The sequence below is a fragment of the Leucopleurus acutus genome (assembly GCF_964270905.1).
Source record: "Leucopleurus acutus genome assembly, chromosome: 2".
NCBI classification, from domain to species: Eukaryota; Metazoa; Chordata; class Mammalia; order Artiodactyla; family Delphinidae; genus Leucopleurus; species Leucopleurus acutus.
Window position 1 is genome coordinate 23,811,085 of NC_139143.1, and position 16,255 is coordinate 23,827,339.

Genomic DNA, 16,255 nt, shown 5'->3' on the forward strand with positions numbered 1-16,255 from the left:
CACAACAGTGAGAGGCCCGCATACCACAAAAAACAAAAAAACTCCCGATCTTTGGGGAGTTGAAACACAGAATTGAAGGGGAAGGAAGTGAGGTCCCTTTGGAAATGTGAACTCCTTAAAGTAGCCGGGTGACAAGGAGCCGCACAGGTTGGAGATAACCGCTCCTGATATTCAGATCTCCGTGGAGAGAAGACACGGTGTCTGCAGCACCTTACACGAGGTGGAAGAGCTTTCAGCGTGAACATAAACACACGGAGCACACACTCTGCACACGCCACGGGCTTCACTCAGGGGACTCCCTAAAAGCACAGTGCTTCGGGGTCCACCCCAGCGCGAAGTTCCAGTCATGTCAGTACAGCAGCTTCACGGGAGTCCTCTGGGCTGTCGGAGGAGCTGTTCTCAGCCTCCAAGAGACAGCGGCAAGAGAGAAGAGCCAACGCCAAACCCATTGGTTAACACATCAGATCAATGGGGGGGTGCTTCTGCTCAGAAAGTTTCAACCTCGGGCGTGGACTACACTGCGTGGAACGGTGTGGACTGAAACGGGAGCCAAGTGCTGCCTCGGGCAGACGCGGCTGTCACGCAAGGGCATTTCCAGGCAAAGGCAGGAGGGCTGGCAGCTCCCAGGAGAGGCCGAGGGCAGTACCACGTCTCCCCGAGCACCCTGTGCTTCTGTAGGATTTAAATTTTAAACTAACTGCGCACATTTTCGCTGCTACCTGGAATTTTTATAAAGTGAAGAAAGAAAACCAAAATATGAATACTGAATCCTAACATGGCAGGTTCCCTCTTTTACAAGAAAAATGCGGAATCAGAGATGTGAATCTCTCTTTAAGAAAGAGATCAGTTTTGATTACAGAGAACCTATTAAGCAATCACTCCAATCTAAAAATACTGTCTAATCAGGTGGGGGTGATTGCCTTTCTCTGTGCTGATAAAAAAGGCAAAGAATACAGAATATTCAGGATCTGTGGAGCCCGAGAGAATTACTGAATGGCTGGCTGATCAGGGGCCCTCAGGTCAATGGTGCTAAGGATTTTCATCAAAATTTAAGGACACTGAAAAAACACAAAGACTCTGTTATCAAGTTGATTTGCCTGTATCTGAAATCCGACACCCTAACTTGGGTTTGTGTGGCCCTCAAAGTTTGCTGACTGCAGAAAGTCACGAACACGCCTATGACGGGACACAGCCACAGCTCATAAACTGCACCTACCATTGTAATCACTAAAATGTAGCTCAGCTCAGAGAAAACGTTTTTCTTCTTTTCTGTCTGGAATGATGTCTGTCCTTTGTTTCTCTGACCAAAGATTCCGGTGCAACTTTGGGTTTGAGACAACAGCTCACTCTGCTGCCTTCTCTTGCCTGTGACTCTACCTTCTAGCCCACACTTCCTGTTCTCCTCTGTAAAAGGTCAAAAGTGTCATCAGATATCATCCTGGCTCTCAGGGAACTTAAATGTAAATATTTGATAAGCACCGCACTCAAATATACAGTGGTAGTATGAGGCGATATAGTATATGTAAAATGGTACTCCATAGACTAGAACGACATGCTGACACGTGTCTTACCACCACTAAGTATCTGATAAACTGAAGAAAAAGAAGAATGCCCTCCTGTGTTTGGTTTTCTGTCACTCAGACACGGCACTCCTACTGGGCACTGCCGCCGTTTGTTGCCTGGCACATTCTGTGGTTTCATAGATACGGGTACAAACAATCCCCCTACAGTCTTTGTGGACCTTGCACTGTGAAGATGAAAAGATCTGCACTCAGAATGAGACCAGACACACAACACACAAGTACAGAAGCCATTTCAATTTTAATTCAGAATTACTATTAGCCCTTTGGTATTCTGGTGATATAGTTCTAAGGTAGAAGACAAAATTGTTGAGAGGAAAGTTGAGAATTTCAAATGCAACTTAAAATTACTACACTACATATTCTGCGAGCTGCCACGTTCCAGTGTCTCTAGAAAAGGAAAGCACTTTTCGTTTCCAAGTATGAGAAATTGTTCATGTTCCTCCCTTTGGTCTCCCCACACTCCTCACCAAACACCACCAACAAAAAGCTAAAAGGATGACAACAAATGCAAAATAAAAAAGGAAATTTAAATAGTATGAAATTAGTTTTTATTTTAACCTCAAAATAAATGCTTAACATTTTTCCAAAACTAAAGATGAACACTTAGAAATAAGGGCGGAAGATTATTTTTTCCTTCCCTGGGGAAACCAGTGAGGCAGACGTTCTAACGTGGCTTGCAAGGTTCTTTCATTGGACTAGTCTAGACACACAGAAAAACCCTCCCCAACTTTTCCTCTATTGTTAGGTGTACCTACCAGGGTTATGGCTGGAAGGAGAAAAACCCAAAGCAACCCCCGGCCCCACCCCCGCCCCGCCCCAGCAACACAAACAAGGGATTTGAAAAGTTGGGAGAATCATTTAACATGTGACCTAGCGTTCATATAAAATCCCTTCTAAGGAGGTTTAGTGAAGGTGCTATCCCTCGGCAACTCAGCTGAAGTTTCTGCCTGGTCAGTCGGTACAAAGCACGTCAGGCGGGCGAATTCACACCGCAGTCACTGGGCTGCCACGCCTCACAGCTCACCACAGGGAGGTCTTGAAGTTGAACTTCAGCTTCAGCAGATACTTCAGACTGACCTGAGCAATATCATAGACAATGTACCTGGAGGGGAAGCATGTCAAGGTACAAACGGTTCCACGCGGAGTGCACTTGCTGCGGCTAAGCCAGCCTGCTGGCCACACCCTGCAAACCCTCACTGCGGGGGGGTGTTCAGGTCTCTCACCCCGACCAGGGAGACCACTGCGGGGAAGGACACACAACAGGAGAGTCTCTAGCCAGCCTACCCCAGGTTAACTGGCTGCGTATCAGTGACTCCACAGCCCCAGAACATTCCTTTGGGCTCACACAGCACACTCGTAAAAGGATACTCGTTATACAGTAGACAGGTGTCGTTAACACCAGATGAAATCCCGGTCCCAAGAGGAACCTCTACACCATCCATAGTAATACTAGCTGAAGGGTCAGGGGTAGTTTTGCCTAAACCTGCAAAACAGAAGGCAGAAGTGATATGATTTGTGGCAACAGATGTTGAAAATGCTCCAGAGAGATGAGATTCTATGTGTTCATTTAAAAGACACACAAATCCCATCCCATACTGCATCCTTCTTCCAGACATAAAGCTGTAGGTATATTATCAAGTTCCAGGGTATCAGCCTTAAATGATTTTCATAAGCATAGTAGTGGCCCTGGCCCTCTTTCTGTTGAGCAGAATTCCAAAGCCCTCGCTTCAACCAGTCAGTAGGAGGTCCTAATCATCACGGGCTACAAACTGCATCAATTCAAGAAGCTCCAGGTGCCACCAGAGGTCCCTCAATGCTGAAGCTAAGAGTCAGGTTAAAACCCAGAGCCAGTGCACCTGGTTACTGGAGCTCCAATCAGGACTCTCCTATGGCATTTGCGATACTAGTGGCAGGCATAGAGAGTCTTTTTTTTTTTTTTAAATGAACCTGTAATAGCTAGCCACAGGAACTGTGGCTTTGGGGGAAAGAAAGCCCCCTCCCTGTGCCATCCAGGGTGCCTGGGGCTGCAGCAGCAAGTTTCTGAAACACATTACCTTTGACACTGTGCTTGCCCTTGGGTAACTTGCTGATATGCGAAGCATGCTTCAGTTCATACCTATTTAAGAGAAGACAGGTTCAGAAGGGCCTCCAAGGTCACTGGGCTCTCAAACCAACAGTATAACTAGCAGAGCAAGGCCACGGGAGCTGCTGAGATAAACACTCAGAGAACCCAGTCCACCTTCCATGCTAGGAACTCCCTCCTTCTCTGGTTCTAGAAACGGACGGCGCAGCCCCTTTTGAACAGTTTATGCCCATGATCACTGCCACGGGGCCGCTTTCAGGAAAGGGCCCGTTTAGAGCTGTGGGGTGGCTGGGCGTTCTGGAGGTTTCTGTCCAGCTCACGAACCTGGGACCCCTCCTGGTCTGTTACATAACCCTGCTCTCTTTGGGTTATGGTTGATAGGACCAAGGTGGACAATCAATCCAAGCTGGGCCAATCAGACTTCCTCTGCAGGGAATCTGGAACTGGGATTGAGATTCCAGTTCAATCTGAGTTGGTCTCAGACAGAAAATGTACACATCAGCAGGGGGACAGGGGCCATGAGGTGACCATCCTTTGTGCAAGTCAACCTCTCTGTTTCGCAGCCCACAGAAAGAATGCACGCTGCCAGTTCCCGAGGCCTGGCTGTATTCCTGTCCTTGGTCTCGTGAGGCGTTCCTGTATCTTGTTTGCTTAACATGCACTGGCGTCTGATACCCACTGCCTAACTGGGGGGTCCTCTTAATCACGGTGGGGAATTCTCAGGATCAACCCCCAGCCAAGGGAAGCTCTCCTTCCTACAGCTCACCCCACCCACCCCCATCAACTGCCACCAGCCCCAAAGCCAGGGTTACTCACATGTTTCCAAGGGCAACTTCTCCCAACAGGATTAAGCCTATTGGGTCTCCCTGGGATGTGTGGCAGTAGTTGGCACTCTTAGAGACCATGTCGGCGAAATAGATCCCCTTACCAAACATGTAGCCCGTCTGGAGGGATGGAAAAGGGACAGCTGAAGACCTTCTCACGGCAAGTTAGCAGCACCACCTACTACTGACTGCGTGTCCCCACTTCCCACAGCGCCCCCGGCAGGCGGTAGAGGCCCATGCTCCGGAGCAGGCTGTGCAGATCCCAGCTCTGCCGGGTACCCAGGGGCTGGGAGAAGTTACCTAATCTCTCTGGACCCCACTTCCTTCTCCGAACTGGGGGAAAGCACCCCAGGGGGCTGCTGTGAAAATTAAATGAGTTAATAACAGCTTCTTAGACCAGGGCCTGGCACGTGTGAACACCCAGTAAACATGGCTATTATATTTATTCCTTTTGGTAAGTGAAAACGAGGTTCAGAGAGATTAGGGCGTTTGCTACCACGCAGCACTCATGAGTCTGGTCATTAAGCCTCTTTGCTCCCCTCTTTTTACAAGTACAAAACGAGGGGCTTGGAAGACTATTCCTAAGTCCCTGCCTGGTGGGTCACGTCTATAACCCAGCAGGTGACACAGCAATCGCTCAGGTCTGGGTCAGGCTCTACTCATTTATCGGCACATTCCACCGAGGCATGTGCTGAAGCTCAAGGAGGTCCCCCGCTGGGAGGTGGGAGAGGCAGGTCTGAACTCAGCCTGGCCTGCGGCCAAAGTCTGCTCTCTGTCAGTCAACACACCCAATTAGCATTCAAAGCAGGGCCTGGACACTTACTTCCTTTGTTCCAGAAACTCTGCTTGATACGTGTGCAGCTACGCTCTCAATAGTGAGGGTCAGGAGAGGGACATCTGGCAACATTCACCTTATCAACCATGGCTACACCTACATCTTTAAACAAGGCCCCTTATTCACCGGGGCATGTGCACTTCTCACGCAAGTACCCACAAAGCTCTGGTGGAGACAGCAGCAGAAACAGGCACTGCCCCCACCCCCCACTCTCCCCACAGCTCCCGGGCCAGGCACGTACCACAGGTGCTTCAGGTGGGGCTATCCGGAGGCCCTGGGACAGGATCCCGGCGAAGTTGGTGGTCCTGGACCCGTGCCACAGCAACCTTCGGTTATGCAGCTGCTTGAACGGCTTGTAACGCTGGCTCTCTCCTTCACGCTCTATCTTAAAGATCTGGTCGGAGCATTGAATAAAGGAGAGAGGCAGGAGGAACCACTTGTCGCTCTGGTTAACTGGAGATCTGACTAGACACAGGAGAACCGACCAGCTGTCTGTCCCCAGAGCTGGAACACTTTAAGGCCTTCTGCAGTATGCAAGGTGTTTCAATCAGGCTGGGACGGAGCAACGCTGCTACTCAAGGTCCCATTTAGCAGAGACTAGCTATTAAAATTAATGCTACGTGTAGGTGCACACTTGAGGCACTTTATTTTGGATCTCTGATAACAGTTCTGATTGCAAAACTAGGTTTCGGGGTAGGAAATGTCTTTTAAAAAAACAGAATAAAAAGCCAACCCCAAACCATAGGACTATGAACTTCTGTGTTCCACAAACAACCGAGTCACTTCCTCTGGTGATTTAAAGCAAAGTTAACTGCTCCTTTCTACCCAGGCCCAGGTCGGAGGAATGAGCAGGGAAGAGCTGGCAGGACACAAAGGGGGCAGAGGGAGGAGAGAGCCTTACATCCACGACTTCCAAGTCATATGCGTTGTGTGTGGTCGCGTGAGTGTTCTTAACATACTTCCTAATGATCTCAGCCTCTTCAGAATCTTTGTCCACCACCTAGAAGGAAGGCGCCTGGAAATTAGAGCAAGGGAGACCCCAAGAGAGCCGCACAGAGGCAGGAAGAACAATCACAGGCTCAGCTGATGCACAGGTAATAAACGGCCCACGTGGAGCCCGGGCGGGACAGAGCCAGCCTGTGTTCCGAGCCCTACCACGCTCGCTCCGGGGCAGGTGCCAGGCCAGTGCCCCCACCTCCCCAGGCATCGGCTTCTTCATCACCTATCTGGTTGAGCCCAGTGTTCCTTCTGCCCTAAAACCCTGTGCTTTGGGATATCAGGAAAGCTAGAAACACGGGGCTCACTGTCTGGGAAGAGGGAGCCTCTAGAACAAGGAGCTGGCTCTCAGGTAACACTCCAGCTCACCAAGAGTTAAAACACCGGGGCCAGGAGACACCCTGCAGCCAAGACTTGCAATGAAAAGCAGCAGGGAGCCCACGGACTACAGGGGTTGTGACAATGGGGATGAATGCTCCATCTCTTCTGGATCCTCAGGGCCGTGCACACCACGGCTCAGAGCAGACACCCACCAAATAACCATCAAGTAACGGAATCTCTGCCTAAATAAATGGGTGTGTTATGGGAAATACGACGTGCGTTCTCTTACATTTTCATACTCTTATCCAAAGTTAAGAGAAGTCAGGAATTCTGGTCTTCCTCATTGCCTCTTAATTAAAGGGCTTCAGAATCATAGATGGAGAGAATAACAACCCCTTCACGAAGAACCAGGCCGTTTGGTGTCCTACCCTGCATACACCCACAGACCTGTACTTTGTCCTAAGCACGGAGCAAAGACTCTTTCAGTGATGTAAACACAGACACCTGGCTCAACAGATCCTGGTGCACTTGAACCTCCTAACACTGCAGGGAAGGACACAAGGGCTGAGGAAGAGAGATGTGAGACTGGGCTCAAGGCCAGCGCAAGCTCGGAGCTGAGGCAAAAATTTCTCCTCCGGGTGGCCTAGGCAGGGTGATTGCTGCCCAAGCCTCCAGCACACCCAAGTTCAACGACCATGTGCACCAGTCGAAGAGCCACTTCGACTCCAGAGGACATGAACCCAGGCACCATAGTTTTATTACAGCTGCCGTCAGGCACCTCTACGTCTCAAGTAGGATACCAGTAACAGATCCTGCAGAGTTCACACCTCAACAACCTCCAAAAACAGAGACCCTCTCTAGATGAAGGGGAAAAACAAAACTTTAAGGCCCCACAAAAACAGGTCTTTACACTCAGTTGAGGCCGCGAACTGGAAGCCTGCCTCACAAACAAGGTGCTTCTTTACCGGTGAAATGCTCTGAGGTTCTCAGAGTATCACAAGCAGCAACACTTGGGAACCTGTTAGGACGGTCAGTCCTCGGACCCCAGCAATCTGTTCTAACAAGCTCTCCAGGAGATGCTGACGCACATTCAGGTTTGGGGACCACTGCTCTTGGGATGAAGGGTTTGGATGCTTCAGAAAGGGCAGGCCCTGTTACCATAATGTCAGTTCTGAGCTTCTCATAGTTGACATCGATGGGGTCCTTGCTGCTGTCATCAGAACCACCCCTGAGCAGACTGTAGGCCACCTCGATGTCCAGCAGGTTGTCGAGCATTTCCACCTTGGCCTGGAGGAACACAAGAAAAACCCTGAGCTAAGGACCAAGGTGAGGGAGAAAGACTCACCCAGGTAACGTCCAACACAGAGAGTGACGAGGTGCCTCCTAGCTGCTCAGGGACAGCCCGCCATCCGTTCACAGATGAACACTCCTAAGGATTTCTGGAATGCTAAGGAGGCTGGGAGAAGAGGCAGAAGCCACACGGTGATGGTGAGAACAGTCTTTCCTCTTGCACGCACTGGTTGACAGGTGGGGACTGATCGCTGGCTCCCTTATGAAGCAGGGAGGGAAAGCAGGGAGGAAGACGCTCCCTCTCTCCTAAGGCTCCTTTTCCCCAGACTGACGTGGTCCAGGAAGGGCAGGAAAAACCAACCGTTCTACCCTTGGGCAGGCTCCTAATACGGGTAGAAACCCCAGTTCAAAACGAGGGCCCAGTGGTGGGCCTCCAGCACTGGCCGCTGCCCCCAGGGATCGTGACATGGAGGGGCAGTGGCACGGGAGCGACACCCAGCCCTGCAAAGCCCGGGACCCGGGGCTCCCTGCTGGACCTCGGTGCTACCTGCACGCTGTCTGAGTTGCTCAGGAGCGGAGGCTTCTTCATCCCGAAGTCGTGGGGGATCAGGGTGTAGAAGCGATTTGAGAGATCCAGGATCTGGGAGTCGCTGCTGCCCTGGGACAGTACCTTTAGGAGAGGGGACAGAGGGAACAGACTGAAGCAGCACTGAGTCCCCAGCACCGGCTGGGCTTTCTCCTCTGGACGCTGGGTGCCGCAGCCGAGTCCCGAGGCAGCCTGCGGTGCACACGGGCCAGGAAACCTCCTTCCTGGGGTGCCGCTCAGCTGGGCGGTGGCAGGATCTCATCCTCAAACTGTGCGGCTTGGCACACACGGGGCTTCTCGTACACAACTTCACTTGTACAGAGAGCTGTGTAGTCACAGACGCATAAACCTCCACCACTCCGCAAAACGTCACCTGCGGCATCTAGGTGGTGGGCTCATAGCTTTCAACTTTTTGTATGTTTGTAAACATTTCATGATAAAATGTTGAAAGGGAGAAAAACCCCCAATGCTACCAAATTCAGTCAGGCCCCTTTGGCCACTGACCTTCATCTTTAAGGCGGGGAGTTTGTCCTTGGTGCCCCCAGAGGGCCAGGGCCAGGCACAGAAAGGCGAGCCCCTCCCTATGCTTCAATGCCAATTAGCGCTCTATGCAGAAGGTACTCAGTAAACGCACAAAGAAATGGAGGAGCTGGACTAGTCACCGCGCACTTGGCAGACACCCTCGGGGCCTGCAGGATGGCAGGGGGGCAATGACTCGGCACCATGCGGGCACGAAGCTCCAAGTCTGCTTCTCACCGTGACACGGTCTTGTCCACACCCTAAACCTCTGCCTGTGCTGCAGTTTGCTCTGTGCTATGGGCAAAGGACACCACCCCAGCCCCTCCGCATGAACATTCTGGAACAGGAAAGAGCCTGGGCTGAGGAAAGCCTTCCAGGTCTCAGGCAGTGGGTAACAAGGAAAGGGGTCACTGCTTGGGACTGGCTGTAACCAGATTTAATTGCGACATTTCAGGGCCTCCTCTCCAGCACCAGCCGGAGCCCACCTCCCTGGTCCCACGTGAGTTTCCTGTTTGCTTTTCTTCTTTCACACGCCACTCCCAAATACAAGTGGAGCCCTCCAGTCCCTTCAGGGCAGAGGCTTAAATCAGGCTCCGGGGACTGGGGGACGTTGGAGATGCTCAGCAAATTGATGTTGAATGAACATAAATGAGAGAAAGACAATATTTAACTTCCTATTTGATGATTTCCTAGTAACTGCAGAATAAACTCAGCTTCTCTTACGGACACACAAAATAAAAATCAGAACATTTCTATGAGGCAGGAGAACGAAATTCCTCATTAGGCGTATAGGGAGTTTACTGCATAGCTGATAACTGAAAACACCGCTAAATCATCAGTACTGTGACCATCTTTTCGCAAGTGGCAGACACTTGTCATACTTGTTGAACTGAAAACATCTAAATCATCATGAATCAGTATGCCTGTTTCATGTAACCTTGAGTAAATGTACTGCTGCGTGCTCTCCACCGCCCCCCTGCCGTGACAGGGCAGCCAGGAGACCCCCTGGGCAGCTGGAGGAGAGGCCGGTCCCTCGCTTACCTGCTGGACCTCACTAAGGATGGAGTACGCAGCCTGGATCTGCCTTTTGCTCAGCTTCCCCAAGGGCATCTTCTGAAGGTCAATCTGAGGAGACAGGGGTATTTTTCCCTTTGAAAGCACCGTGCAGGGAGATGATGGGAGAGCCGGACCAAGCGGCACCCCAGGCCTCCTGGGCCCTTACAGAAGCAGTCACAAGTCTTTCTGGTCCTCCCGGGGACACCCGGTGACCCAGCTCCACGGGCTTTGCAGCCTCGCCCCCACTGCAGGGCACAGGAGTCTGGGAGGGAAGATTCTGGCTCACTGCCATTTGCGGCAGGGAAAAGCCAAGCAGGGCCCGCCCACCCCTGCACTCAGTCTGAAACAGCCCCACGCTTCTGGAAGAAGGTGACACAGCAGGACTCCCATCTAATTCCAAAGTGAGGACGAAGGTGCACCCTCCCTGGGGTCTCAGAGCCAAGGCCATTCCCACTCGGAAAATAAGAACCATAAAGCGGTGAAAATTATTTTTCAGAGGACACACCCCTGAACATACATGCTTACACCAAATCAACAGTATGCCCTTCAAATCAGTCACCCCAAAGGTTAAACATCCGTCCCTACGACAGTGCTGCTCACAATACCTTGGAAACCAGCATCCAGGGAGGTGGCAAGCTGGCTGCAGCGGCAGAAGCGTGAACTCTGGGGGCCGAGGCCTGCTCGCCAGCTAGCGGGCGAGGCACCCGCTCCCCGTGGGAGCGACCTGCCCGAAAGCTGCCTCGGCCCCTCTCCCGCCTCAGTGCCGCACGGGGCCCCTCACCCTGAAACCGGAGCCACTGTCTCCAGGGCTGTTCCCGGTGGACCCTCTGAGCTCCCGGCCCCAGCACTGCACCTTGCCCATCTTGACATCTCCAGCACCTGCAGGGCCTGGAACAAAGACTGGGCTGGATAAGCACTTGAGAGATGAGATCACCACGCCGATTAAATGAAACAGGATGTGAAAGTGCTCACAGCCCATGAGGAACCGATCAGGGGCCAGTGGTGACAGCGTCTAATGATGACAAGCTATGGCACATCAGCGTCTCTGTACCCTCAGTACTGTCCATCCCCAGGGGAGAGCCGGTTTCTGGGAAGAGTTAAATAGTTGGCGCTCAGTCCGGGGAAGGAGGTGGGTAATATATTCTGAGCCAAGACCACAGTAAAATAAAAGAACAGAGTGACCTTAGCATGGACTGAGTTGGCTCTAAAGCAATTCTAAAGAAGGAACTCCGGAAGATGCTCTGACCAAGGGCGGTGTGACCAGAGTGAGAGCACATGCTCTGAGGGGAGCGGCTTCCCTGAGCTGTCTCATTTCGGTGTTTATTTAAAAAAAGACCTGGTGTCTCTAACCGACACCCTCAACACACACACACACACAAAGGCCACAAGAACAGGAACAGGGCTCAACCAACACAAGCTGCCTCCCCTCCCGACTGTGGGCTGGGGGCAGGGGCTCCACAGCAGCTGCGTTTAGGGAGAAAGTGAAAAGTGGGGGAGATGCCTTGGGGTCAGGGCACTGAGAGCCACAGCTGCAGCCAGAGGGAGGCTTCGAGAGCTGTAGCCAGGACTCTGGATACAGCACACACCCTCCCGACCTCAGCTGGGACTCTGCTCTGGGCTCAGGACGCACCCGCCTTACAGGGAGCGCTCAGTTCCCCTGGGCACCATGTTTACTCATCTACCTGGCCACCCAATCGCACGTGGAGCCCATCAGGCTGGGAGCGGGCGCCCCCCTCGCCACATTCTCAACACAGGCTGCCTTCCAGCAGCAGGCCCCTGGCCCTCTGCCTCCTCTTATCAACTAGTTCCCTGTCTTGAGTGTAAAACAAGCTAAAAAAAAGTCATTTTCACAGAAAGAGACTGGGTCTGATCACAGTTGAGAAATTCTATGAATCACAGATAAGCCAGAGCACAGGAAGCCGGAAATGATACGTGGGACATTTCTTTTGAAACGTTAATGAAATGAAGTTGCCTCCTGCCCTCCTCCCCGCCTCCGCACATCTCGCTGCCAGCATTCCTGGGGAGCCCACCCACAAGCTGTTCAAACTAGTCAGACCTCCCAGACAGAAGTCGGGTTGTTTATCTGTTTGAACAAGACATCCGCACAAGCCCTGGCTATCTTCAAACCCATTAGGGGTTTCCTAGGAGGTGACCCAACACTCAGTTTTCTAACAACAGTGGAGCCTGAGCAGTCCTGCCAGGCTGAGCTCCAGACACGGAGGTGCGGGGCTGAGGAAGAGAGGCTGCCAGTGGTTTATACCACTCAGATTCGTCCCGCCCCCCTCCAAGGCTGCCGGGAGCCTCTAGGAAGGCCCTGGGAAGAGGCAGGGAGGGAGCCAGCCGGCGAAGGGGCGCAATGGCCAAGGCCGATCTGCAATTCTTGCTCTCTCGGCTGGTCCTTGCTTGTTTTTCAGAGCAGCCTGAAGCTTCTGGGCTCGGTGGCTGGAGAAGAGGGGAGAGTCTGTTTGCCAGCCAGATACCAGCAGCGCCTGGACGACCTCTGTGGGAATGCCCCTTGGGTGAGCACTCAAGACCTCTGATGCCAGAGGCAGCAAGAAGGGGCCCTTCTGCACTCATTTCCCAGGGAAACAAACTGAAAACGCCTGGCCTTGGCCAGCACCCCGCCACTTTCCCTGGACAAAAACAAATACCATCACCCCCATCCCACCCAGCCCAATCTCTCCTTAAAAACAGCTGGTATGAATTTTATCTGATGAAGCAAGTGTCAGAAGCGCTCTGCATTTCTGTCAATGCTGGTTACAGGAGTTCTTTTACCGTAAGTGGGCTATGTCTTGGACTTCCCATGACAGCCCCAGGTGGCCCGTTTGGTTGGGCCACGAAAGACCATGCCCACACTCCATCATGGCAACGAGGGGAAAAGCGCAAGTGGCAAGTGGGTCTAGGGACCCAGGAGACAACACACCATCTATTTCACCGCAGGTCAACGATCCTCTGCAAAAGAGCAGGCACCCCAGGCCTCAGAGCTCCTGCATGTCTCAGGCTGAAGACCAGCCACCAAACTCGTTGCCAACTCGGCACTCAAATCATCAACCCCAGCAAACGCTCACAAATAAAACAGAAAGTGCAGTAACCTCATACTCCACCATGGCTTTCTTCATACTTTCCACATCAAAGATCATCTTAATGAGGTCCTGCACTGGCTTGGGGAGCTTGGACTTGGTGCCAGGGTTTACCGTCAGCTTCTTTACTGCCTCTTCATCCTTTAGGGAAAAAGAAAATCAGGAAGGGACACAATTAAACAACCTAAGCAAAGTGGTGGTGGTGTTTGGCAGAGAAAGGACACAGGATGGAGCGTCACCAGCCAAAAAAAAAAAGCTGAGTGTTAATCAAAAAGGCTTGGCGTTAGTTGCCAGGAGAAGCATGTATGCGTGTGTACAGGACCAGATACTTGCTGTGCACCCCTCCAGGTCCTCCTGGCTGCTCCAGATTCTTACTCCAGACGCCACTGAAGCATCCAGCTCTGTACAGGCAGACCCGCAGGCACCCACACTCCCCTCACGCCCTCACCTCCTCCCTCACTGCCTCCCATGCCGGGGGTGCTGGTGCCCTGTGCCTGGGAACCTGCCCGGGGCCCATTCCTGCCCAACCTGGAAGTGCTGGGCAGCCATGAGGGTGATCCTTGGACCCAGGGGACACTGGACTGATGGACAAATCTTGTCTCCTTTCTTCTCTTGCCCTGCCTCCCCAAAGACTAAATCCACACAGCATTCTCTATAGTGCCAGAGGACCACGCTAACAGCCCGAATTCCCGCCAGGCAGCTAAAGCGCATCCCAGCATCAACCCTCCCAAGTCTGCACCCCTCACCCCAGTTCCCTGGGACTGCTCTTCCCAATATTCTACTAGCACAGGACTTCACCCCTGCCATCCGGGGAATCCAGGCTGAGCCAAGACCCGGCTATGCTGAAAACGCCTTAACCCTTCTCACGTTTGAACCCACAAGGGCAGGGACTATGACCATCACGGTGTCCCCTAACAACTAACGGTGTTTGGTATTTGTTTTGAATGAAGGTAACTGGCATTGGGCCTTGAGCCTGGACTCTGCCTGGCTTAACAAAGCTGCAGAGGAACCTGTGTGCTAGTGTTCAGGGCTGCTGCTGTCAGGGGCACAATACATCTACTCTTGATGCGGAAACACAAGTCTTAGATGCATTCTTATCCTCTAGCTCAGCGGTCCCCAATCTTTTTGGCACCAGGGACCGGTTTTGTGGAAGACAATTTTTCCACGGACTGGGGGTGGGGGAATGGTTTCGGGATGATTCAGGTGCATTACGTTTATTGTGCACTTTATTTCTATTATTAGTACACTGTAATATATAATGAAATAATTATACAACTCACCATAATGCAGAATCAGTGGGAGCCCCGAGCTTGATTTCACTTGCCACTCACTGATAGGGTTTTGATATGAGTCTGCAAGCAACTGATTTATTATGGTCTCTGTGCAGTCAAACCTGTCTGCTAATGATGATCTGTATTTGCAGCCACTCCCCAGAGCTGGCATCACCGCCTCAGCTCCACCTCGGATCATCGGGCATTAGATTCTCATAAGGAGCACGCAACCTGGATCCCTTGCGCACGCAGTTCACAGTAGGGTTCGCACTCCTATGAGAATCTAACGCCGCTGCTGATCTGACAGGGGCGGAGCTCAGGCGGTAACGGGAGCGATGGGGAGTGCCTGTAAATACAGATGAAGCTTGGCTCACTCCCCTGCCCCTCACATCCTGCTGTGCGGCCCGGTTCCTAGTAGGTACTGGTCCATGGCCCAGGGATTGGGGACCCCTGCTGTAGCTGTAACTTCACTGAAGGCAAACTATTAGTATGTTAAAAAGCCTTATCTAAACACGTATACTCTGTGACCCCCGTAACTCGATCTCTAATGATAACAAGCACAGAGGTAAGTATGTCAGCATCATTATAGCAAATACCTGGAAATAATCTAAGTATCTAATTGGGGCATGGCAGGGCGTTGTTTGGTAAATCACAAATAATGGCCACCCACAGGATGGAATTCTATACAGACTTAAGAAATGATACTCTAGTTCAGTGCAGTTTAATACAGTAGTCACTGGTTTTGACATGTGGCCACTCTGAATTGAGCCGTGTTGTAAGAGCTAAAAATACACCAGCTCTCAAATATTCAGTTAAAAAAAAAGGTAAAAATATCTCAATGATATTAATATATCAAAATGATAATATTTTGGATATTCTGGGTTAAACACATAACTAGTATTAATTTCACTGTTTCATTTTGCTTTTTAAAATGCAGCTACTAGAATATTTAAAATTGCCTAAGTGGCTGCCTATCTCTCTCTGTTGGACAGCATTGCTCTAGAAGACATGGGGAAATGCTCCTAGAACAGTAAGGCCAAAAGCTGGTGGTGAAAATACAGTATGTAGGGAAAGACTCCAGTGTTACATTGGGGAAAAGTAGCTGTGAAGTGAAAGAAGTATATAAAGACATACACCATGATTTTAATTCTTTGTGCCTCTGTCGTTCTCAAAATTTTCTAAAACAAATACAGTTGACCCTTGAGCAACTCAGGGACTAAGGGCATTAACCTTCTGTGCAGTCGAAAATCCGAGAATAAGAGTTGGTCCTCCATATTCCTGGTTTCTCCCTATCCTCAGTGCTGCATCCGTGGATTCAACCAACCACGGATTGTGTGGAACTGTAGTATTTACTAATGAAAAAAATTCCACATGTAAGTGGACCCATGCAGTTCAAACCTGTGTTGCTCAACTGTATATATTTTTGAAATGGGAAAAATAAACTCACTAGGGGGCACTGCTGAGTTAGACCAAGTCTGTGCAACTCTAAACTCCCAAGTTCTCCACCTCAACATTATACAAGAGCTAATTTCTATTTTTAATGGTAGAGCTCATGACACTCTCTATAAACTAGAGAATTCTCCCTTTAAGACATGTTAGGCCTCAAAAATTTGGAATTAAATCTGTACCATCTACAAATCTCTTTCTTTCTACAATATAAGCGTGCACCACTCCCCATTATAAAAGCAGTTAAGTTTTCATATAAAAACAAGGTGGGACTTCCCTGGTGGCGCAGTGGTTAAGAATCTGCCTGCCAATGCAGGGGACACGGGTTTGATCCCTGGTCCGGGACGATGCCACGGGCTGCGGAC

General features: G+C 51.0%; 1 protein-coding gene across 1 annotated transcript in view; it reads right to left on the reverse strand.

Annotated features, from left to right (window-relative positions):
- Positions 1 to 2,361: 2,361 nt before the first annotated feature.
- The window catches only part of PARP1 (poly(ADP-ribose) polymerase 1), a 42,506-nt gene continuing 28,612 nt past the window's right edge, over positions 2,362 to 16,255 (reverse strand). The window contains exons 14-23 of the mRNA XM_082833808.1: positions 13,186 to 13,314; positions 10,079 to 10,162; positions 8,480 to 8,602; positions 7,801 to 7,929; positions 6,227 to 6,325; positions 5,567 to 5,719; positions 4,483 to 4,610; positions 3,638 to 3,699; positions 2,952 to 3,066; positions 2,362 to 2,685 (exon numbers count right to left, since the gene is read on the reverse strand). Coding sequence (XP_082689934.1) covers positions 2,604 to 2,685; positions 2,952 to 3,066; positions 3,638 to 3,699; positions 4,483 to 4,610; positions 5,567 to 5,719; positions 6,227 to 6,325; positions 7,801 to 7,929; positions 8,480 to 8,602; positions 10,079 to 10,162; positions 13,186 to 13,314 — 1,104 coding nt within the window. The 3' untranslated portion in view covers positions 2,362 to 2,603. The remainder of the gene's footprint in view (positions 2,686 to 2,951; positions 3,067 to 3,637; positions 3,700 to 4,482; positions 4,611 to 5,566; positions 5,720 to 6,226; positions 6,326 to 7,800; positions 7,930 to 8,479; positions 8,603 to 10,078; positions 10,163 to 13,185; positions 13,315 to 16,255) is intronic.